The sequence below is a fragment of the Mytilus trossulus genome, chromosome 4, assembly GCF_036588685.1.
Source record: "Mytilus trossulus isolate FHL-02 chromosome 4, PNRI_Mtr1.1.1.hap1, whole genome shotgun sequence".
Taxonomy (NCBI): Eukaryota; Metazoa; Mollusca; class Bivalvia; order Mytilida; family Mytilidae; genus Mytilus; species Mytilus trossulus.
In genome coordinates, this window is record NC_086376.1 from 50,953,469 (window position 1) to 50,979,770 (window position 26,302).

Below are 26,302 nucleotides of genomic sequence, written 5' to 3' on the forward strand. Positions count from 1 at the left end.
GACCAAAAAATTAAGAATCTACATACACAGTTAGATTTGGCATAACAAAGAACCCCAATTATTCAATTTTTGATGAAATCAAACAATGTTTAATTTTGGACCTCGATTTGGGCCAACTTGAAAACTGGTCCAATAATCAAAAATCTAAGTACATTTTTAGATTCAGCATATCAAAGAACCCCAAGGTTTCAATTTTTATTAAAATCAAACTAAGTTTAATTTTGGACCCTTTGGACCTTAATGTAGACCAATTTGAAAACGGGACCAAAAATTAAGAATCTACATACACAGTTAGATTCGGCATATTAAAGAACCCCAATTATTCAAATTTGATGAAATCAAACAAAGTTTAATTTTGGACCATTTGGGCCCCTTTTTCCTTAACTGTTGGGACCCAAACTCCCAAAATCAATACCAACCTTCCTTTTATAGTCATAAACCTTGTGTTTAAATTTCATAGATTTCTATTTACTTATACTAACGCTATGGTGCGAAAACCAAGAAAAATGCTTATTTGGGTCCCTTTTTGGCCCCTAATTCCTAAACTGTTGGGACCGAAACTCCCAAAATCAATACCAACCTTCCTTTTGTGGTCATAAACATTGTGTTCAAATTTCATTGATTTCTATTTACTTTAACTAAAGTTATTGTGCGAAAACCAAGAATAATGCTTATTTGGGCCCTTTTTTGGCCCCTAATTCCTAAACTGTTGAAACCAAAACTCCCAAAATCAATCCCAACCTTTCTTTTGTGGTCATAAACCTTGTGTCGAAATTTCATAGATTTCTATTAACTTAAACTAAAGTTATTGTGCGAAAACCAAGAAAATGCTTATTTGGGCCCTTTTTGGCCCCTAATTCCTAAAATATTGGGACCAAAACTCCCAAAATCAATACCAGCCTTCCTTTTATGGTCATAAACCTTGTGTTAAAATTTCATAGATTTCTATTCACTTTTACTAAAGTTAGAGTGCAAAAACTAAAAGTATTCGGACGACGACGCCGACGCCAACGTGATAGCAATATACGACGAAAATTTTTTCAAAATTTGCGGTCGTATAAAAAATAATGCAATGGACATCCAGATAACCAAATTTTAATGAACTTTCTTTGATGCATTCTAACACCAAGTTATATGTTTGAAGGTTACATATTTTCCTTAAATTGAACTGTGACATAAAAATGGAATATGAGGTTGTCTTTGTTATATTTGTGCTTTATTAATTGAATGTAGATGACACATCTTTGGTAAAATGTTTTGATGAAAATTACAACTTACCTCGACTTCAAATAATGGACTTTTTTCATATTACCCACTTCTGACTAGAGTTTATATTTTTTGACAGGTTACATTCTTTCTTTTAGGACATCCTGGCACTTGGTCAAAGAAGAGCAATGTAAAGAAGCTTTTAATGGGTACATTTGTTGGAGACTTATACAACAAAATACTTGAAAAACAGTAAACTACCCCCCCCCCCCCCCCTCTAAAGTGCATAGATTTTATGTTTGATTTCTACTTCATTTGGTTGCTCTTACATGACTGAATACCAGAATGTCAAACCGGAGATTAGGTAACCTGTAGTACATGTACTGTAATTCAGATTTTCATTTTTTTCATAACAACCAAATCTGGTTGACATAAGCATTTCTAAGAAGTATTAATCCTTTTTTTTCAAAGGGAATAAATTAAATACACAACCAATCACTTCTTTTAACATTTTATGTTTCTTATTATCACATAAATTATTCCATATTGGAAAACAAAATAACATCCATAAACAACTTAACATGTAGTCTTTTCATTTATGCATGAAATTAAACTATAACAATTCTAGAAAACAACAATTTTAAATCAAATTTGTTCATTCAGGTCAAAAATTTAGACTTGCGTTTTTTAGTGAAAAATTCTAATTAGGAAAAGAAAATTACTTTTCAAAATATGACTGAAACTTTCTATAAAACTTGTAAGAAAATCTCCTGTAAAATTATTTGCAACCACTCTTCTATTTTACAACTTGCCACAATAAAGTATTTTTGTGCTGATGTGGCACAAAGCAAATTGAGCCAATCAATGTAGTTTCCAGAGTATTCAAATGAAACTGACAAAAAAAATTCAATGAATGAATATCTGTATCTTCACAATTAAAAGTTATAAAATGGGCATATGACATTTGCGCCGATTTTGAAATTTTTCATTCTTTCATTTGCGCCGATTTCATTTTTTCATTTGCGCCGATTTGATAGTTTTTCCTAATTGGATTTACAGGTAAGTTACAGGTAATTTTATACTTTTACATTAGCTGAGCACAGAGTATAAAGACAAATCAAGTGACATTGCAATTGGTAAATGGCTATCCCAATGTTTCGGGTTACCATTCCTTTCCCTTAATGAAATCAATGACTGCTTCACGTTTGGCATTGTCTGACACTCCTCTCCTTCTGATGACAAATGTCATACATTCTTAGACAACGTATAAGTACACATTCGATAACGGTCAACCAATTCGTGATGGCGTCCATGAAATTAACGAAGGGACGAATTCAATTTCACCATTTGGAACTCTTGGTTAATAGCTTCCTTGTGAGAAAATGCGAACTCTAGAACACCCCCACCAGTACGTATGCCAGACAAAGAAAAGATGGCCATCATTATCGACAATTACGCCAAATATAGAAGAGACGAAATCATAAGAAAGGAATATATTAGATGTGTTGCCAATACATAGTCGGCAAGAACAGATTTATGATTTGAATGTATTCCGTTTTTATGGATTTGAATGCAGTACATATATTTTTAATTCGTGATTTTAGTATAAACAAAGTGCTTTTATCTTAGGTTTTTACTTCTTGATTTTAAGCAAGAGACAACAGTTATATACATGTTATGATTGACAATTTGAACTAATTGAAGAGGTCTTTAATAATAAATGAAAATAACATTACTGGGATGGAGAGTTGTCTCATTGACACTCATACCACATCTTCTTATATCATTTCACCTGTAATTAACTTGTTAATTACCTGTAACAAAATCAGCGCAAATGAAGAAAAAAATCAGCACAAATGAAAGAAAAAATCGGCGCAAATGAAATGCAGATCGGCGCAAATGCAAAACGCCGTATAAAATATCAGTATGGAAAAAAAAATGATTAAAAATTGTTGTTTTTGTTACAAATAATGTTAGTAGACATCAATAGTAAACCAAGATAAGAGTTAACAGAAGAAGATAAATAAATACACTTCACATTAAAAATGGGTTTAAAGACAATCTGTTTAGGGCATACATCAATAAATATATTAATTATATCTGTATAGGGTATACATCAAGTAGACTGATAAATATATAATATTAAGTCAATGTTTGAAAAAATCACCTGTATGAGACTTGGAAACTATTTTTTTATATTTTTATTTTACTACAGCTACAAATGGCTACAATTAAAATTATTGAAAGACTAACAAAAATACAAATTATTTTCCATTCCTAAATGAACACCAGAATGAAGAAATCAAAATTGCACGAAGAATATCTATTAGATACTATATTTGGTAAAAGAAGACAATCAGAAGTGTTTTACCCCAGTATAAATATCTTTATAAGGTAAAAACAAATCATCTTTTATTTTGACAACCATTTGTATATGATAGACATCAGACACATCAACAATTTATCTTTAATAAAACTAACAACCTTTTAACACTGCAAACAAATTTTAGCTCCCTACTTCATATTTTGAATGAAATAGTTTTTCTAAGCTTATTATAAAAATATAATAGTCACAGCCATATGCTTACCAAACCACAAACATCAAATGTTTCTTTTTCAGTTTTAACTAATTTTAATGATTTATTTTTTGTGGTGGATTTCAGGAAGAAACCATTTTGAAATTCAGGGGGTTTAATATATGAAAATTGCAGTAAAATTATGTATGCAAGGAATTCACAAAATAATGTCTGATATAATTTTATAGCTTGATTTATAATATTAAATTTTCATTTTTTCAAATCATGGAGCACCAAAAAATCAGTTTACATTGAATTTCGTATATTTTTTGTGAGGTAGGCTTTCTTCATTTATACTCATTCACAAAATATAATAATTCTAAGTCATAATTCCTTTAAAACACATATAGAATTTTGGGGTGATATTTCTATAGATATACTGTTTGCAAAGCATATGCATGTTACAATATATATATGGTATAATATAAAGAATAAAGAAATAAAAAAAAAACCTATCCAAGCCCTCATGCATAAAAAGTAATACCAGGAATCGCAAGAAAAAAATAGTGCACAGTACAATGGATAGCGAATCAACATCTAACCCCTTTTAAAAGGAGTTTCATCTATAACTTATAAATGTACAAATAGAATTTCTGATTAATTTTTTTATAGGATGTTGTTAATTGTAAGAAATACTTATGACCCCTTTACATTAGTTCTTATGATGGTGGTAAATAACACTACAGGGAGATAACTCTGTAAAGTCAGCTGAATGTTTTAATCAGGTTCTATTGTTAAGGACAAAATACAATTATATGTGGCCCTGTTTATTCACCAGCTACTTTTAAAATACTATACACTTTCAGTTTTATTAAATTATACACATTTTTTATTGCACATTTATTCTAAGAATTCAAACATATTCACAAAACATTTATAACAATATACACATATAATATGTCTCAATATTGTCTGAAAATAGCTTCAAATATATACTCATTGACAAGGAAACGATTTAAGATAACTTGTGTAGCCATTATAATGATATGCATAATATTCATTCAAGTTGTCTTTAAGTTGTTTCCTTATACACAGAGACATACCAGGGGTACATATATTACTTTTTTGTTCAAACACACTATCAGTAAGAAATTCAAAATGCTAATAGTCAAACGAGATTAATCTGTCTGGTTAAAAAAAAAGTTCATTATAAATACATAAGAATATTTGTATTTGTTTCGTACTGGTAATTGAATTTGATTTGTTTGAACTTTATAGATGTATTCATTACAATCAATAATTGCAAAATTTCCCTTTGAACTTTATTTAAGTTAAATAATTTATAAGGAAAAAGAGTAAATCATATAGTATTTTCCATCAAAACGGAACTAAATAATTTGAAAAAGTGAATAATTCTAAATTTTCTTTTCAAGAGAATTTCATGGAAAATAAAAGAAATTAGCTTGGTCATATGATTCATATTAAACAAATTAAAGTTCAACTTGTACAAAAATATGACTTTAAAAGAAATCGGACATATTCATCAACCCAATATATATATAATTTTTATGTAAATTATGATTGGTGGTCAACACATATGATAAATAAATGGATATTACTTTTAGCTAGCAATGATAATATTGGAATGCATTGTTCCTTTTGAATCCATTATAAATGGAAACCTCTATATTCTAAACCCTCAAATGAATGTGAACTTTTCTGATATGGTCAAAATCTAGTCCAATCAGATCCGAGTTACAGCTAAAAGAGATTTAAACCTTTTTTCACAATACCAGTACTGACATATATATATTATTCAAAATAAATTGCATCAATTAAGAGCTTTTTTTCATGTCCAGTGGCCAATAGCTCATGAATATTTATGACCTTCAATGATACCAATTATTATTGGAAGAAAAATATATACTTCTGTTCCATGTGAACGTGAAATTTATTCCTTCACTAAAGATAACTTCAACGTTTTGATATGTTTTCCTAAAAGTGGTAATGATAATTGGTAAATATTTGGCCGTAAGTATTGATAAATTTTATCAGTTCTTTGTATGAAAATAAATCTGTGATTTCAGTTTTTAGCATCTGGTGGTTACTACTAAATAAAATAATGCATGCATGCATAAAGTTACAGACTAGTAAGCAATTTCATATTGCATCAAACACTCTGCATGACCATTGTGACACAAGTTACTTTCGACAGATGATTGACAGTAGGAAAAAGGTCTGTAGTGTTGTGACAAACTGTTTATTCATGACTATTGCTAACATCATCTTTTCTGTTTATCAAGTTGTATTTGTATTTTACGATTTTCCTGAGAAAGTCTTGATATTTCTGCTCCAAGTGTATCTAAACTTTCCTGCAATGGAAAAGCAAAATAGGTGAAACAAATTTCAGATATAGCAGTACAAACTTCAAAAACTTGCAAGTTTTGACACAACAAATAAACTTTTGATACACAGCTTTTGAATTTGATAGTGTTGCACCTGTTTGAGCGCACAAAATATTTGTATTGGTAAGAGAATGTCATCTTTTCATGAGTGATGCACAGCAGAGAAAAAGACTTCAAAATTTTTAAAAACTACCATGTCAGCAAGAGGCCCTCTAGCACATTTTAGTGTGAGGCACAGTAATAGATATGAAAATGGATGCCAACAGATATTTTTTTTAATCGGAACCGGCAGATAATTTTGGCACCAAAAATCAATTCATGATATCCTACATCATGGATATTAAAATTAGTTGAATTGGGACACTTTGAATGTACACATATTTAGGCTTACAATTTTGAAAGTGGCTGTATACAAATAAATTTTGGACATTGATCAATTTTGGCATAATATATTTACAGGCAAGAAAAAATAGCATTTTCAAAAAGATTATAGTGTCACAGAAATGATTATAACGTCACAGTGCCCCAACACTTGAACCCCCTGGGGAGATAACTGAAGAGATTTCCATTCGTTTCCATTTCCGTACGTTATGAATACAAATTCTTAAATAATGTATATCTGTTCTTAATTATACCAGACATATAATTTCTTTAAGATTTGTAAAATAAGGATAATTCGTTTTAGTTAGAATCTCTATAATTAAAATTAGTTTTATGATTCAGTTTAAGTGATTAATGGCACCATGTTCTCTATACAACACTGCCAGAAGCTACCTGTTTATATCCTGAGTACTTAACTTTCCCGTTACATTTTTATAGTCCCAATGTATGCAAAAATAACCTGAGTATTCTGACACCCTGTTTTATCCGACATTTTTTTCTGGTCCCCCAGTGTGTCTGTTAACACAGGTAACACTGTATATCAAATTTCTCTGTACAAATGTATAACATTGCAGATAACTACCCGTTGACCTTCAAGATGACCCACCTTCAAAGTCATATTTTTCAGTAATGTGTCCTCTAACACTGCTTGTAACTTCCTATTAATTTCCAGAGATAATTCTAATGTCATTGACCCATCTGTTTGATGAGAACTATATACAGATCCCATTATACTGTGCTTCTTTGCTATCTCTGCCTGAAATCAGATTGAAAGGTAAATAGTTGTTTGAATAATGTAGTGTATGGAAATTATACACCATAAAAACTTTGCAGCGACATAAAACAATATTTATATGAGCCATTCATTGCCTTTACCACCTAATTTTGTAGACTGGATATGAATATTTTAGCAATTAACCAGAAATCTGAATTTTCTTATAAAAATGTTCTAATATAAGACCATATATCATGTATATATAGATATAAGAAGATGTGGTATGAGAGCCAATGAGACAACTCTCCATCCAAGTCACAATTTTTGAAAGAAAAACCATTATTATTCAAAGTACCGTCTGCAACACAGAGTCTTGGCTCACACTGAACAGCAAGTTATAAAGGGGCCTAAATAAATACCGGTTTTTTTTGTTTCCTTTTTCCATAGATCAATGTATTCAGTTACATTCTATTTAGAAATGGTCAATGGTAAGGTTGTTGCATAATATTTTAACTTGCATATTTTTATTAATAAAGGGGTGATGTTGAACGATAGGTTGAACAAATTTAAATTTCCAATGAAATATATTATCCTATTAACAATAAACTGAAATTTCCAAGAGGAATGATTAAGCTAGAGAAATAGCATTTATGAAATTTGAAATTGAGTTCAAAATGAACACCCCCAATGATATATGCAATGCCAATGAAAGATAAAGGAAATGTGTAAAAATATTGTAAATAATATTACAGAATAGTGAAAAATGAAATGAAAGGTTAATGGTACTACAGTGAAAGCACAACACCAGAGGAAGTCAATATTAAATTAATCATGCAGCATTTTACTACACGAAAACAAGAGGCTCTCTGACAAGAGCCTGAATCACTCACCTTAATTTTTTTGGTTAAATCTCTCATCAATGATTATTTTGGCTTTTCAATTTATTAAAATGTTCTTTGAATCATCCTATTTTCTTCAAAAGCAAAAAAAAAATCATTTTCTATTATGTTCTATTTTAGCCATAGGAGCTATGTTTCTTGACATACAAGGAAATAAAATATAAAATTTATACTAGATACTCTGAAACTCATTTAGCCTAAGTTTGGCTGAAATTGATACAGCAGTTTCAAAGGAGAAGATTTTTTAAAGTAAGTCAACATGATGAACAAATTGTGAAAAAAAGTCTTTAAAGGGCAATAACTCCTTAAGGGGTCAATTGACAATTTTGTTCAAATTGACTTATTTGTAGATCTTACTTTGCTTAACATTTTTGCTATTAACAGTTTATCTGTATCTATAATAATATTCAAGATGATAACCAAAAACTGCAAAATTTCTTTAAAATCATCAATTCAGGGGCATTATACCTGAAAAACCAGTCACCCAATTTGGCTGAAAATTTCAGGACAGGTAGACCTTGACCTAATAAATACTTTAACTTCTTGTCTTATTTGCTCTAAATGCTGGAGCTTTTGAGATATAAGCCAAGAACTGCATTTTACCCTGTGTTCTATTTTCTTTTTATTTATGAAATTTCAAATGGGAAAAATTAACCCAATTTTTTTTTTCACATCCCCTTTCCCTTATTCCAAAACTGATCTCAAATAAAATTTCTAATGGAGTTTGCAACAATGAGTACTCATTTAAATACATCACAAAATATTAAGATTTTAAAAAAACTGCTTGTTATCACTGCATGGTAAAGATTGTTTTAATTTATCAGTTGGTAGTAAAAAGTGATTCTGAATATACATTGTATATTGTATATAACAAAGATTTAAGTTGATTCTGGACAAAGAAAGATAACTCCAATTAAAAAAATTCTTGCTATTGCACAATATTGTGCAATTAGATATTTCTGGCTTACTATTCTGGACAAAGAAAGATAACTCTAATTAAAAAAAATTTGCTATTTCACAATATTGTGCAATTAGATATTTCTTGCTATTGCGCAATACTGTGCACAGGAAAATTTCTTGCTATTACACAATACTTAATATAATAATTTTAGATCCTGATTTGGACCAACTTGAAAACTGGGCCAATAATAAAAAATCTGAGTTCATTTTTAGATTCAGCATATCAAAGAACCCCAAGTATTCAATTTTTGTCAAAATCAAACTATGTTTAATTTTGGACCCTTTGGACCTTAATGTAGACCAAAAAATAAGAATCTACATACACAGTTAGATTCGGCATATCAAAGAACCCCAAATTATTCAATTTTTGATGAAATCAAACAAAGTTTAATTTTGGACCCTTTGGGCCCCTTATTCCTAAACTGTTAGGACCAAAACTCCCAAAATCAATACCAACCTTCCTTTAGTGGTTATAAACCTTTTGTTTAAATTTCATAGATTTCTATTTACCTATATTAAAATTATGGTGCAAAAACCAAGAAAAATGCTTATTTGGACCCTTTTTTGGCCCCTTATTCCTAAACTGTTAGAACCAAAACTCACAAAATCAATACCAACTTTCCTTATGTGGTCATTAACCTTGTGTTAAAATTTCATAGATTTCTATATACTTATACTTAAGTTATGGTGCGAAAACCAAGAAAAATGCTTATTTGGACCCCTTTTTGGCCCCTAATTCCTAAACTGTTAGAACCAAAACTCCCAAAATCAATCCCAACCTTTCTTTTGTGGTCATAAACCTTGTGTCAAAATTTCATAGATTTGTATTAACTTTTATTAAAGTTACTGTGCGAAAAACAAGAAAATGCTTATTTGGGCCCTTTTTGGCCCCTAATTCCTAAAATATTTGGATCAAAACTCCCAAATCAATCCCAACTTTCCTTTTGTGGTCATAAACCTTGTGTTAAAATTTCATAGATTTCTATTCACTTTTACTTAAGTTAGAGTGCGAAAACTAAAAGTATTCAGACGACGACGACGATGCCAAAGTGATAGCAATATACGACGAAAAATTTTCAAATTTTGCGGTCGTATAAAAACTGCAAAATTTCCTTAAAATTACCAATTAAGTGGCAGCAACCCAACAATGGGTTGTTTGATTCATCTGAAAATTTTAGGGCTGATAGATCTTGACCTAATGAACATTTTTACCCCATGTCAGATTTGCTCTAAATGCTTTCATTTTTGAGATATAAGCCAAAAACTGCATTTGACCCCTATGTTCTATTTTTAGCAATGGTGACTATGTTTGTTGATAGATCAAAACTTCGGATACAATTTATAAACTAGATACCCTAAGGAACATTCAGTTAAAGTTTGGAAGTATTTGGCCTACGGTAGTAGTTTCAGAGGAAAAGATTCTTGAAATAGTTTACAACGATGTGATGGCATAAGCTCACTTGGCCCTTCGGGCCAGGTGAGCTAAAAAGGTAATATCGGTATTATATGTTTAGTCATTCTAATTGATAAAACTAGCAATTCTAACATCAATTTTAAAATAATATCTGTATAATATATTTATATGGAACTATTTACACTAACTGCTAAATTTTTCACTGTAACATAAAATGTTTGATATTTTAGGGGTTAAAACTTCTAACTAGGTCAACAGATTATTATTCTATTTCAGGATAGATACATCTGATGTTCAAATTGGTTTGCAATGCACTTTTAACCTAATTTCTATAGATTTAAAAGATAACAGCCAATTACAGATAACAATTGGGCTGACTGGGGGAGAGAATGAATATTTTAGGGACAATAACTCCTATTTTGCTTCAATTGCCAGGGTAAATACATCCTGACATGCTGATAATTTTTGAAATGAGCACCTTTGAACTAGCTCCTACAAATGGCAGGGAATGCAAACTAGAGGCTCGTGTCGCTCACCTTGGTATATGTGAATTAAACAAAGGAAGCAGACAGTTCATGACAGAATTGTGTTTAGGTGATTGTCATGTGTTTGTACTTTACTGAACATTCTTGCTGCTTACAATTATCTCTATCTATAATGAACTTGTCCGTGTAGTTCAGTGGAAAATGTTAGTAAAAATTTACAAATTTTATGAAAATTGTTAAAAATTGATTATTAATAACTTCTTAGGGGGTCGATTGACCATTTTGGTCATTTTGACTTATTTTTTAGTCTTAAATCGCTGTACATTATTGCTGTTTACAGTTTATCTCTATCTATAATAATATTCAAGATAATAACCCTAAACAGCAAAATTTCCTTAAAATTACCAATTTAGGGCAGCAACCTAACAACAAGTTGTCCGATTCATCTAAAAATTTCAGGGCAGATAGATCTTGACCAGATAAACAATTTTACCGATTGTCAGATTTGCTCTAAATGCTTTGGTTTTTGAGTAATAACCAAAAACTGCATTTAACCTCCATGTTCTATTTTTAGCCTTGGCGGCCATCTTGGTTGGTTGGTCGGGTAAAAAAACACAGTTTTTTAACTAGATACATCAATGATGATTGTGGCCAAGTTTGGATTAATTTGGCCTGGTAGTTTCAGAGGAGAAGATTTTTGTAAAAGATCATAGAGATTTACGAAAAATGGTTAAAAATTTACTATAAAGGGCAATAACTCCTACAGGGGTCAACTAACCATTTCGGTCATGTTGACTTATTTGTAAATCTTACTTTGCTGAACATTATTGCTGTTTACAGTTTATAACCATCTATAATAATATTCAAGATGATTACCAAAAACAGTAAAATTTCCTTAAAATTACCCAATTTAGGGGCAGCAACCCAACAATGGGTTCTCTGATTTATCTCAAAATTTCAGGGCAGATAGATCTGCACCAGATAAACAATTTTACTTCATGTCAGATTTGCTCTAAATGCTTTGGTTTTTGAGTTATAAGCCAAAAACTGCATTTTACCCCTATGTTCTATTTTTAGCCATGGCGGCCATCTTGGTTGGTTGGCCGGGTAAAAAAACAGTTTTAAACTAGATACATCAATGATGATTGTGGCCAAGTTTGGTTTAATTTGGCCCAGTAGTTTCAGAGGAGAAGATTTTTGTAAAAGTTAACGCCGGACGCCAAGTGATGAGAAAAGCTCACTTGGCCAGGTGAGCTAAAAAACAAACCTACAACAGATGGGCAGATTAATACAAAATTATGAAGATAGATAGAACTAATAATTTCTACCATGATGGTAGTTATTTTCTTATTGCTCTAGTTTAAGAAATATTACACAAAACTAGTTTGACTTGTATGGTTAACTATTACTTGCCATCCTAAAATTGAAGCAGACAACTTTTGGTTCTATCCACTGAAGAGTTTTAGAGGAGAAGATTTTTAAAGAAAAATTGACAGATGAGGGACAGACTTCAGACAAAAAGTGATGATAAAAGAGTTCATGGCCATTTGGGCAAGGTGAGGTAATAAATAACAATTGATAATTTGACATATCAGTAGAGGTTTTATTCATTTTGAGCATTGATGGAATACCAGAGCTCATTAAGATGTGTAACTCCTATGGTTTACAGTACATTTCAAAAAGCCAGTAAAGGAACTTCAAGAAGGATGAACAAACATCTTTAGAATTTCATATAAAAATGGATACAGTGGTAAATATATTATTAAGCAAATATGTAGTTCATTCTGACTTGCCATTTTATACAAATATCTATTATTTCAGTAAAGGAGATGTAAACGAACAAGAACAAGATAGGGAGTAATAACAAAGCTTGATCAGGAGAAATATATTCATGCCAAAAGTATAGATGGATGTTATAAATAAAGTTTATAAAACCTAACAGCTTCATGTAATTTGTCTACAATATACCAATAATTCTCTATATATAATATAAAAAAGAACATGTGCAGTGATATTGTTTGCCTTAAATTAGTGGAGAATAAAGGCTTTTCCCCCTGGAGATGAATCCCAATATGATAAAACCAGATGCTCCGCAGGGCGTAGCTTTATACGACCGCAGAGGTTGAACCCTGAACGGTTGGGGCAAGTATGGACACAACATTCAAGCTGGATTCAGTTCTAAATTTGGATTGTGATTAAATAGTTGACACAGCATAGGTTTCTGACACAGAATGAATGTGTTCTAATGAACTTAAAATTTTTGTTTTCTCTTAGAGCAATTCACTATGCTGTTGAATATTAATCCTCTCAAAAAAATGTTTGAAGACATTTTCATTTTATTTATGAAATTTCATTTCAAATGAGAAAATTGAACCCAATTTTTTTAATCACATCCCCCTTTCCCTTATTCCAAATTAATCTCAATTAAATTTCTAATGGAGTTTGCAACAATAACTACTCATTTAAATACATCATAAGATATTAATATGTAAAAAAACTGCTTGTTATCACTGAATGGTAAAGATTATTTTAATTTATCAGTTGGTAGTAAAAAGTGAATATACATTGTATATAACAAAGATTTGAGTTGATTCTGGACAAAGAAAGATAACTCCAATTTAAAAAAAATATTGCTATTTCACAATATTGTGCAATTAGATATTTCTTGCTTACTATTCTGGACAAAGAAAGATAACTCTAATTAAAAAAAAATATTGCTATTTCACAATATTGTGCAATTAGATATTTCTTGCCATTGTGCAATACTGTGCAATTGAAAAGACTTGCTATTGCACAATACTTAATATAATATTTTAGATCCTGATTTGGACCAACTTGAAAACTGGGCCCATAATCAAAAATCTAAGTACATGTTTGGATTCAGCATATCAAAGAACCCCAAGATTTCAATTTTTGTTAAAATCAAACTAAGTTTAATTTTGGACCCTTTGGACTTTAATGTAGACCAATTTGAAAACAGGACCAAAAATGAAGAATCTACATACACAGTTAGATTTGGCATATCAAAGAACCCCATTTATTCAATTTTTAATGAAATCAAACAAAGTCTAATTTTGGACCCCGATTTGGACCAACTTGAAAACTGGGCCAATAATCAAGAATCTAAATACATTTTTAGATTCATCATATCAAAGAACCCAACCGATTAATTTTTTGACAAAATCAAACTAAGTTTAATTTTGGACTCTTTGGACCTTAATGTAGACCAATTTGAAAATGGGACCAAAAATTAAGAATCTACATACACAGTTAGATTCCGCATATCAAAGAACCCCAATTATTCAATTCTTGATGAAATCAAACAAAGTTTAATTTTGGACCCTTTGGGCCCCTTTTTCCTAAACTGTTAGGACCAAAACTCCCAAAATCAATACCATAATCATACTTTTATGGTCATAAACCTTGTGTTTAAATTTCATAGATTTCTATTTACTTATACTAAAGTTATGGTGCGAAAACCAAGAAAAATGCTTATTTGGGTCCCTTTTTGGCCCCTAATTCCTAAACTGTTGGGACCTAAACTCCCAAAATCAATACCAACCTTCCTTTTGTGGTCATAAACATTGTGTTTAAATTTCATTGATTTCTATTAACTTAAACTAAAGTTATTGTGCGAAAACCAAGAATAATGCTTATTTGGGCCCTTTTTTGGCCCCTAATTCCTAAACTGTTGAAACCAAAACTCCCAAAATCAATCCCAACCTTTCTTTTGTGGTCATAAACCTTGTGTCAAAATTTCATAGATTTCTATTAACTTAAACTAAAGTTTGAGCGCGAAAACCAAGAAAATGCTTATTTGGGCCCTTTTTGGCCCCTTATTCCTAAAATGTTGGGACCAAAACTCCCAAAATCAATACCAACCTTCCTTTTGTGGTCATAAACCTTGTGTTAAAATTTCATAGATTTCTATTCACTTTTACTAAAGTTAGAGTGCGAAAACTAAAAGTATTCGGACGACAACGACGACGACGACAACGACGACGACGACGCCAATATGATAGCAATATGCGACGAAAATTTTTTCAAAATTTGCGGTCTTATAAAAAATGGCTTAAAATTATTCCCAAAAAGATTTTTTTTCCCCCAAACAGTGCAGTGTCAGTAGTAATTGTGAATGAATACAAACTGAAAAACACTTGTTTGAACAATTTTACTGCCTAAAATGACTATATGTGCACATTTGAGGGTCTATTTATGTATCATCACTGACAAAATGGGGTCTTATTTTAAAGCAGGGTTTTACTCTTGAAAATGGGTCTGTAAATTGAAGTTTCAGTCAATTTCATGGTTTATTTTGAATTTCCCAATTTGATGAAAAAGATGCATATTTTCCCAATAAAAAAGGGTAGAGCTAGTTTTGAAAAAAGCCAACAATATCACTGATGTGGTATGATTGCTAATGAGACAGAAGAGACCAAAATGACACAGAAATTAACAACTATAGGTCACCCTATGGCCTTCAACAATGAGCAAAGCCCATACCTCATAGTCAGCTATAAAAGTCTACTGAAGCATTTCCTATCAGCATTAAAAAAAACTTGACAAACATATACGGAAAAATGTATCAAAATATTCAAGCCATTGTTAAAACAAATTGCATGCAAGATTAAATGGAATTTGTCGACACAATCTACATACCATCCATTAATCCTAACAATATCAAGATTAATACAGAAAGAATTTCCAAACAACATAGTCTATTTTCATGGAATAAAAATGAGATTTTATTCAACCAATACAACACATGTATCATGCAGTATTTGAACAAAGGCTTTGTGAGAGCACATGTATGGGCAATAAATATTTGTTAAAAATTTAGTTTTTATTTCCAAACTTGTACTTTTATCTGCAATCTTTGTATTTTGTTTTTTGAAACATTAATAATAACTACAATAAACTCAGGACACAATAGGAGCAGCTTTACTCAGATTTAAAACCTACACTACAAAAATTATGCAGCTACAAAATAAAGTTATTTATCTATTTTTGTTGAATCTACAATAAAAACAATCCTTGGACATAAACAACAACAAAAAAAATATTAATCATGCAAATTGTCTATCCATGCTTTTAAAAAAAATCTTTGACCTTTGACCTATACATGAAGCTGTATAGGACATGGTTACGTTACCTTAGCTAAATTCCTCTGATGTTGCTAAAACACATGAAGCAAAGGGTACAGATAATGACATGCATAGTGTCCAGTGTCAGTCATGCAGATGTCTAGGCTATAACAAGTTAAGTATTGAGTTAGAGCAGAAACCAGTCAATTATCCAATTATGAAGATAAACTGGAAACCAGTCATCTAAGAAGTCAGATACTTGCAATTCCTTATTCCAATTTAGCTGTTTCAAAAGCTGTTGAAATTTTTTTAGCTACTTAACTCAAAATTATCATGTAAAACAGCTCAGTTCTTATTTTTAGCCAATTTTGATGGAGTAATTTTCCTTTCAACAACCATCTATATCTAAAAAGTTGAGTTAAAAATGATCAATTGCAAGAAAATTGGTTAATAGACCAATAGCTTCTGTAATAAAGCTTTCTTCAATGATGTTATATATGAATAGCAAGAAAGCATAACTAGAGGCTCTAAAGAGCCTGTGTCGCTCACCTTGGTCTATGTGAATATTAAACAACGGACACAGATGGATTCATGACAAAATTGTGTTTTGGTGATAGTGATGTGTTTGTAGATCTTACTTTACTAAACATTCTTGCTGCTTACAATTAGCTAAATCTATAATAAACTTGGTCAGGTTAGTTTCAGTGGAAAATGATGGTGAAAATTTGACTATAAAGGGCAATAACTCCTTAGGAGGTCAATTGACCATTTTGGTCATATTGACTTATTTGTAAATCTCACTCAGCTGAACAATATTGCTGTTTAAAGTTTATCTCTATCTATAATAATATTCAAGATATTAACCAAAAACAGCAAAATTTCCTTAAAATTACCAATTCAAGGGCAGCAACCAGGGATGGGGTAATTGAAAATGTAATGGTAATTAAGTGTAATGCATTACAATTTTCCATGTAATTGAATGTAATGTGTAATTGAGCATTTTTTTAATTACATGTAATGGTAATTTAATTAATTACATTGAAAAAAGCATGTAATGCTCAATTCCTTTTGAATTACATTTCAATTACATGTACTTTTATGGTGTTAAAGATAAGGATAAATTTGTGTTTAATAATATAAATTGTAAAATAGTACTTGATATCACATTCTTTTTTAATGTATGAAGTCTATATTTTATACTGAAGTTACAATGTATGGTGTCTTCCTCCTATTCCCACTTTTTAAAAATACTATTCCTTCTATTCCCACTTGCAAATAACAATAGGTGTTTTGATAAATAATTTGTTTTTATAACAATCAAGGTTAATTAGAATTTTACCAAAGATTTACCTGTATTTTTTTTAAAAGCCTAACATATTCGGTACACTGTTTAGGTAGTATACCTTGTTTATTTGTAATATGTTTCTTTTTTCATCATAGAAATACTTAAAAATAAAGAAAAATTATGATAAATAGATTGGAGTTAAGATTTATTTTTATTTTTTTGAATTTGTACTAAGAAATAAAGATAAATTATGAAAGAAGATTGTAGTTATAATTATTTTTAAATATTTTGAATTTGTACTTAAAAATAAAGAAAAATTATGATAAATAGGTTGGAGTCAGATTAATTTTAAAATATTTGAATTTGTAACCTTAAAAAATTGTCTGAGAACTTTTCCATCTTGCAAGAAAACAATGTACAACAAACACAAAGTAACCTTCCATTTACCAAAACTGATCAAATCAATCATGCTAACAGACGACAACACAGTATCTAAAAGAATCTAACACACTTATCAGCTGCAGATATAATACATGGTAATCCACTCGTACCCAGTTTATTTCCAGCCAAGAGTGAACTAGTATATACAAGTTTCCTGACTTTACTTAAAGATCTCTGCCACCAGCACCAACTAAAACTTCAGCCTACCAATATCTTCCTGAACAACAAAGTCGCCATCTGAAATTCTGCCACTAGACGCAATACATCTGGGGAAAAGCACAAGAAAGTTGACTTCAGGTCCCATACAAGGATGACGACAATATTCATCAACTAGTATGCTGTGCCGCTGTACTTCCACTTATACCCTTTGCTGAGGTTGAAGGTGTGTGCTTTAATGCCCTAACAGACATAGGTCAGATTGATACCAACATCAACTAAACAGCCTTTACAGACTATGTAACAACAAACTGGGTTGAACAAACAGTCACCCTTGGAACCACTACTTAACACAAGGATCAAGGACAACAAATCATCGAGAGGGATGGTACAGCAAACTGAAGAAACATTCCACGCAGCCACATCCAAACATCTTTCAACAAATAAAACTTCCATAACATAAGAACGCCTTGACAATGATCCAGTATGTAGCCAGTGGGAAGAGAGTGGCCCTTTAAAAGACGTATGTAGAAATCATCAACAGATTAGACGAACTTAAGGTTAGACACCACAACCAGGAAGTCACAACAGTAGAGTTTGGTGATGCAGCCTCCCACCTTCTTCACATGGAATAGACATTTCCATTCTCAATTTTATTTAATTGACTTGTATACAGTGATTGTCTAATGTTTGTGCTAAAATGTGCGATTTTATTTAGTGCTGTTGTATAATTTGTTTTTATAATAGCTTGAATCTTCAGTTAAATTTGTGCAACAAAAGTAATAAAAATAATTTACTTATATTTGTTTTAATTTCTTTCATATTTATTTTGTTTAAAAAAACAGAATTCATAGATGCAAAAATAACTTATTACCTGTTCTAATAAAAAAAGGCACTGGTCAATTAACAGTTGATTAAAAATGTTTGTACAGTATAATCCTTTGTTTGCACAAGTTTTCCTCCTATTCCCACATGATATTTTACCTTTTCTTACCAGATTTATAAAAAGTGGGAATAGAGGGAATGAACCCAATGTATATTAATATTTATTTGATCTACAGATATGTTTTTTAATGATTATTATTTAATTATAAATAAAAATCATGTGAGAATCATATATTAGTTTTCAGTTTTTAAGAAAGATCTTTTAACTAAATAGATTGAAAAGTAATTAATCACCTTGTTAAACAAAAACCAAAAAAAATGTCACTGTGAAAAATCTTTCTTAGACAGATCATTTAGAATTTAAATCACTGCACACAATCATTTTGTCAAATTAGTATACACAAAAGGATTATAGAAATAAAAATTAACAGCTGTAAAAACAAACAGCAGTTAATCAGATTAAAATGTCCAGGGGCCATGCCACTGTTACGTGTATTTTTATCTAATTAGGAAAATATTGCTAATATTTAGACATTATTCATACATTATGTGTACTAAAAATTATTTTCAATATTGTGACAAGCACACTTTTTGATATTTTCAATGTAAAAAAATTTATTTAGGATGTATGTACATGTATAATTTCTTTATTTATATTATATTTAATTTAGATGACTTCATTTCGGGGTGTCAAAATACCCCTTGATGTTTTAGCAAGTTAATAGGAACCAATTCCCCCTCCTTGCAATATGATGATCTTCTGATCATAGAACTTCCATGTTTTTATCAAGCAATATCTGCCACATTAGCTCCTGTCGAAAAGCTTTTTAGAATTGCTGTCAAAGTATTCAGACCAAAGAGATTCAGACTAAATGACATAACATTAAAATAGCTAATGATTATCAAATGCAACGCTTAAACTATGCTTACATGAATATTTTACACATGCATTATTTATACATGTAATATTGTTAAAAAAATTATATGACGAAATGTAATGTGTAATTTAATTAATTACTTTAGTAAAGTAATTGTAATGTAATTAATTACATTTCAAAAACAGTGTAATGTGTAATTGATGTAATTGATCATTTTTGCAATGTAATGTGTAATTTAATTAATTATATTGCAATGTAATTGACCCCAAGTCTGGCAGCAACCTAACAACGGGTTGTCTGATTCATCTGAAAAATTTAGAGCAAATAGATCTTGACCTGAATAACAATTTTACCTCTTGTCAGATTTGCTCTAAATGCTTTGGTTTTTGAGTTATAAGCCAAAACTTCACTTTACCCCTATGTTCTATTTTTAGCCATGGCGGCCATCTTGGATGGTTGGCCTGGTCATCCGTCACATTTTTCAAACAAGATACCCCAATGATGATTGTGGCCAAGTTTAGTTAAATTTGGCCCAGTAGTTTCAGAGGAGAAGATTTTTCTAAAAGATTACTAAGATCTACGAAAAATGGTTAAAAATTGACTATAAAGGGCAATAACTCCTAAAGGGGTCAACTGACCATTTCGGTCAAGTTGACTTATTTGTAAATCTTTATTTGCTGAACATAATTGATGTTTTCAGTTTATCTCTATCTATAATAATATTCAAGATAATTAACCAAAAACAGCAAAATTTCCTTAAAATTACCAATTCAGGGGCAGCAACCTAACAACGGGTTGTCCGATTCATCTGAAAATTTCAGGGCAGATAGATCTTGACCTGAATAACAATTTTACCCCATGTCAGATTTGCACTAAATGCTTTGGTTTTTGAGTTATAAGCCAAAAACTGCATTTTACCCCTATGTTCTATTTTTAGCCATGGCGGCCATTTTGGATGGTTGGCCGGGTCGTAGGACACATTTTTTAAACTAGATACCCCAATGATGATTGTGGCCAAGTTTGGTTAAATTTGGCCCTGTAGTTACAGAGGAGAAGATTTTTGTAAAAGTTAACGACGACAGACAACGGACGACGACGACAGACGACGGACGCCAAGTGATGAGAAAAGCTCACTTGGCCCTTTGGGCCAGGTGAGCTAAAAATATAGTTAAACACATTTTATTTGGTAGATTGCTAACGTAAATAGTTATTTTCGAGACTGTGACGTGTAAATTTGTAAAAATAAAATGTACAAATTTATATTACATTTATATAAGACAGAAATTACAATTTTTTTTTAACAAAAAACAGCTTGTGTTTATCTTTTAAAACAATAAAGATATGTATTTCTGTCAATAGGAATAATCACATCCACAAATCCGAATTTTGTGAAAATATTTTAAATTTCAACCTCAATTTACTCAAAAAATAGCACATGATAGTATAATATTTATTACATATTTGATTTAATCAGGTGAAAAATAGCCAATATGAAATTTAGCATCAAAATTTCATCATAGGATCAAAACTGTATCGAATGCTCTTAATGAAAATGCGCTGATAATCTCAAATCTTCTGTCATCAAAGGATGATTTGAGGCTATTAATCAATAAATACCTTGCTAACGTCTGCTGCCTCTGCTGTGAACATTCCACTATCTTCTCGTAATGCATACATCTGTATTATTCTACAAAAAGATTATTTTATATGGTAGTCAGAAATACTTTTTAAACATACTACATGTATATCACAAAAAATAAAAAAAAGGATAAAACCAGTTTAGCATGTAAAACTACTAATTTTAAACTCATACAAATGGTTGAACAACAATTTCACCTACTAAACAAACCATATTTGATTTTATTAAGTTTTAACCATTATATCACAAAGTTCAGAGACAAATTAAAACAACTTTATAGTATCATAAGTATAAACAACTCTTGTTGTAGTGTAGTTTAAGTATATAAAGACTATAAGAAAAAAAAATTGTTAACCAAAAATAACCTACTTATTTTTCTTTTGTAACTCATCAATAAGCTGGTGAGCATGATCTTCCACAAATTCAATCTTTTCATTTCTGCGAGCCAACATTCTTTGTAATTTGACGATTCTCTCTATCAGCATTTGCTTATCTGGTTCTACTTGTTCTGTTATTACTGGATACTCCTTGGCAAAATAAAAACATTTGATTTTTTTCCTTAGACATATATGAAAATTTGATATTATGCATGTTTATTCATCTGTGGAGGCTAAATTTGTATGGGTTATCTTTATATCGCTGTGTTGTCTGTATTTAAATGAACTATCAGATACAAAATCTGCAAAAGTTCAGTAGTTGTCGTCTGTTGATATGGTTCATAAGTGTTTCTTGTTTCTCATTTTTTTTTATATAGATTAGACTGTTGGTTTTACCATTTGAATGGTTTTAAAACTAGTAATATTTTGGGGCCCTTTATAGCTTGCTGTTGGATGTGAGCCAAGGCTCAATGTTGAAGACCGTACCTTGACCTATATTGGTTTCATTTTATAAATTGATCAAATGATGTTTTCTGTATAATCTATATTGCACACTGTTTCCAGATCTCAAGAAAAATGCAATTTCAACCGTTTGAAGGAACTGAATTACTGTAAATTCAGAAATTAATGCGAGGTTTTTATTATTGCGAAAAATGCGACTGAGTTGTAAACGCAATAATTTAAACTCGCATTTTGAAATATTTTATATGAATTTAACAGGATTTTTCTGAAAATCGTAAAATTTAAAATCGCATTTAAGTCTAAAATGACAATATAGCAATAATAAATGCACGCAATAATTTCTGAATTTACAGTAGATTGAAATTAATTTCTTCTAGTTGTCTGCCCATAGACCCGCGCTTGGTGTTATGTTTAATGTTTTGATTTCAGTAGTAATTATAAATTACTGACTATATTTTGTCGACATGCTATTATGTATCATAATGTGCAATTAAAATCAGCACATGGCACTGTCGTGTGGGTATTCAATTTGAACTTTAGTTTGGCTATTTATTAGCGTTATGTGTATAGAGTTGGGTAGTCTATGGGCGTTAGTAATTGTAGAAGAATAGACCCTAAGTGTACTAGAAAAACTACCTGACTGTATTGGATGAACTTGCTGGCCTTGAGGGCAATAAAGACTATTTCATTTGTTACCTATAGTTTATAATGCCTGTATGAATTGGCCATACTTGATGGACTTAGGGGTGATAAGGACCCTACCTGCTCTGGAGGACTGGACTGCCTGTATGTATGAGTTGGCACTTGTTGAGCATGAGAATTTGGTCCATCACCATTTGTAAGAGTATTTAGGGAACCAGTGGAGCTGGTACGAGATCCAAGACTTGCACTGTCTTTTTCTCCATTGGCTTCAAAAGTTTCAAGTTTCCTTCTTGCTTGCTGTAACTGCCTTGTTAAATCCTTAAAGTAAAAGATGCAATGTTTAATGTATAGAAAATAAAATTAAATGCAAAATACATTCCTCTATTTCATCCAGTATGAATTCCACAGTATCTCAGCTGTGGTGCACCTGGTAATCTGTTAAAAAATCATTTTAGTGAATAATATAAGGGGAAAATATACTTTGAAGTACCGGTATATTCTATGAAATAAAGACATCTCTTACTATAAAGCATGGTTTATATATTTTCTTATCCCAGGCATAGATTAGCTTAGTCGTATTTGGCACAACTTTATGGAATTTGGTGTCCTCAATGCTCTTCAACTTTATACTTGCTTGGCTTTCTAACTATTTTGATCTGAACATCACTGATGAGTCTAATGTAGACAAAGCCCGTGTCTGGCGTATCAAAATTAAAAGCCTGGTACTTTTGATAACTAATTATACATAGCTCTTACAGTAAATAATGGTATAATACTGGTTTTATTGATTCATAATGTATAATCTTACAAGATTTGTATTATCACAGACATCTCAATGTGCACTGGATAGCATTTAGGAGGCAACACAATTAAGGTCCTCTATTCACTTAAAAGAAATTCAAGAAATCATCACTTTTCCTATGTGTTTGTCTGTTCTTAAAAAAAAAACTAAAATGACAATTGTGAAGGATCACTACCTTCATGCTGTTGACATGCTTTCTCTTCAAGGTTTTAATCTCATCTTTTTCATCATCAATTCTTGTTGACAGTTCATCGACTGAAACAAATGTTAAATTTTTAATCTTCAAAAATATCTACATAAAGACATACAAGAAGAAGGGAACTATAAAGACAAACATCAGTATTACAAATTGAACATATTCAGCTGAGGAGAAAACACTTTCTGAATATGATATTGAATCATCCCTTTCACTAATGTCTCTATTAATTGTTAAAATTAAATTCCCTTTATCAGAATGTTGTTTTTACTTTAATAGACATGCATCAAAGTTATCATCAAAAGAGCCTTTTTTACAACAAGATGCACAAAATAATTCTTTCCTAACAATTTGCCTACTTCCAATTATCCCCTTTACTGATCAAGACTTGTAAAATTAATATTTACTTTGATGCAAAGGTGAAGTTTTAAGGTTTCTTTTAAATTAATCTGTTAGTTGTTAATTATTTATCACAAAATAAACAATGAAAATCATGAAATGTGTGAAAATTCTCTTTCATTAATCATAATATTTTCCTACAAGTCATTTGAAACCTCAAATTAAAAAAATGATGCATACGTTTTTTATTTAAGGAATGACTGTAATATTTTTTCTGTCTATGAAGAAATAACATAAAAAATTTGGTGCACACTGAATAACGCCTGTAGCGGGTTATTTAACAGTGTGCACCACATTTTTTTTATGTTATTTCGAATAGACAGAAAAAATATTACACTTATTTCTTATAATTTAATGCTAAATTACATTTTAAACCGTAGAAAACCATGAAAAAACGTTGATGACGTCACGGTCACATGACTAAATTATGTATATGGGCTGATAACAAAATAACGTCAGCCAATCAGAAGATGTGTTACATCCAAAATTAAATTATAAATAAATGGATAGTTTTCATTATAAAACTTATGTGCATATACTTTTTTCTGAAGAATATTCTTTAATTCTCATATGATGTGCTTCTTTCGCTTTGTAAACAACACCGTGATAAAATTCTCGATATATCTATACTTAGCGAAGACTCAGAGATATACATAATAATGGCTGTTACAATATACTTCCCACGTAAATCCACATGTATTAGAACCTATTTGCAAACCATTTGTTGATTTTATTGTTTTAAAAATTGCAATTAAAAAAGGCAAAATAACATTTATTCTTATTCGGATGCATAATAAAAAAAAAAGTAATGCACAACAGCTCCGAGAAATCAACAAAATAAAAATAAAAATAAAATTCTGCGAAAGTCTTTTAATGTTTTTGCCGCATTTAAGTCATTTCAAAACATGATGTCATACAAATGAAAACGCTAGAGTTAAACGTTTTCTGTTACGTGAACCATTGAAATTCTTATAATATTAAACTAAAATTGATTTTTGAGGTATTTTTTTTTTTATTCTATTGCATTTTTCGCATATTTAATGATTTCAGCAAGTCAACATGGCGGCTCCATAGTTATGAAAAGTCAACTTTGGATTTGACAATAGATATTCGAGAAAAACATGTAAATTAAAAATGGCAAAAGTTGGATTTGAGAATTAAAGAATTTAACATATTTTTTTCTAGAAATAATCCATGCAAGCTACAGATTTGTTAGAATGTTTGAGCTTTATCTAACAGGGAGTAAAAAAGAACAGCCACACTCACCACATACCCACCCTCGCTTCAGTTTTTTAATGACAGTATTTGTTCTATTAGAAATCGAAATAATTCATGGAAGCCATAGATTGTTGGAAATTTACACATGGCCTGGGCCGTGATAATCGTTAATTTTATCCCCACTAACTTGTTGGAAATTTACACATGGCCTGGGCCGTGTGTAAATTTCCAACAATCTATGGCTTCCATGAATTATTTCTTAATTTGCCAACGTTTAGAAGTTTACTTATTTTAATTGCTTGCTTCTAGGAAGCAATACGTTGACTATTTTCCGTATATGCAAGTGACCTTAGCTTGACCCTTCTCGTAAAAATCCAGTGATCGCAATACACATAGATATGCCATTGAATTAAACTATTATCTGATTGTACATGTAATACACCTGCTCAATATCAATGCTTCTTTGTTGATTGTTTACTATAAGGCGACAATCAATAAACTACAGCTTCAAATCACAACAATTAAGTAGCTGCCATATTTTCACTTCATAACAGACAGAAAGGGAAAAAAATTGATGATTATTTTAAAGATATGTTTGCGTAAAAAAATGATAAAATCATGTACAGACACACTTAGTTAATGATATATACATGCATTGGTTCAAGAATTGGATAAACATTATTTTTCACCAGTCACTTGTTTCATATGAATTTAGAATTCTTGAGACTAAATGGCCATACAGATATTACAGAATGTACAAGAAATGCTATAAAGTTTGTAGGGTATAAATTTTCTTTGTCTTTATAAACAATGATCATCATTAACATTTTGAAATATATACATGAAAATTTTCTTAC

General features: G+C 30.6%; 1 protein-coding gene across 5 annotated transcripts in view; it reads right to left on the reverse strand.

Moving 5' to 3' along the window:
• Nucleotides 1–1,079: 1,079 nt before the first annotated feature.
• The window catches only part of LOC134715474 (coiled-coil domain-containing protein 186-like), a 70,336-nt gene continuing 45,113 nt past the window's right edge, over nt 1,080–26,302 (reverse strand). For 4 of the 5 annotated variants that reach the window (XM_063577664.1, XM_063577663.1, XM_063577665.1 and 1 more), the window contains exons 13-19: nt 23,808–23,887; nt 22,951–23,148; nt 21,719–21,876; nt 21,328–21,397; nt 16,134–16,157; nt 7,116–7,265; nt 1,080–6,094 (exon numbers count right to left, since the gene is read on the reverse strand). In XM_063577664.1, coding sequence (XP_063433734.1) covers nt 6,005–6,094; nt 7,116–7,265; nt 16,134–16,157; nt 21,328–21,397; nt 21,719–21,876; nt 22,951–23,148; nt 23,808–23,887 — 770 coding nt within the window. In that variant the 3' untranslated portion in view covers nt 1,080–6,004. The remainder of the gene's footprint in view (nt 6,095–7,115; nt 7,266–16,133; nt 16,158–21,327; nt 21,398–21,718; nt 21,877–22,950; nt 23,149–23,807; nt 23,888–26,302) is intronic. The other variant, XM_063577667.1, reaches the window with a different exon arrangement.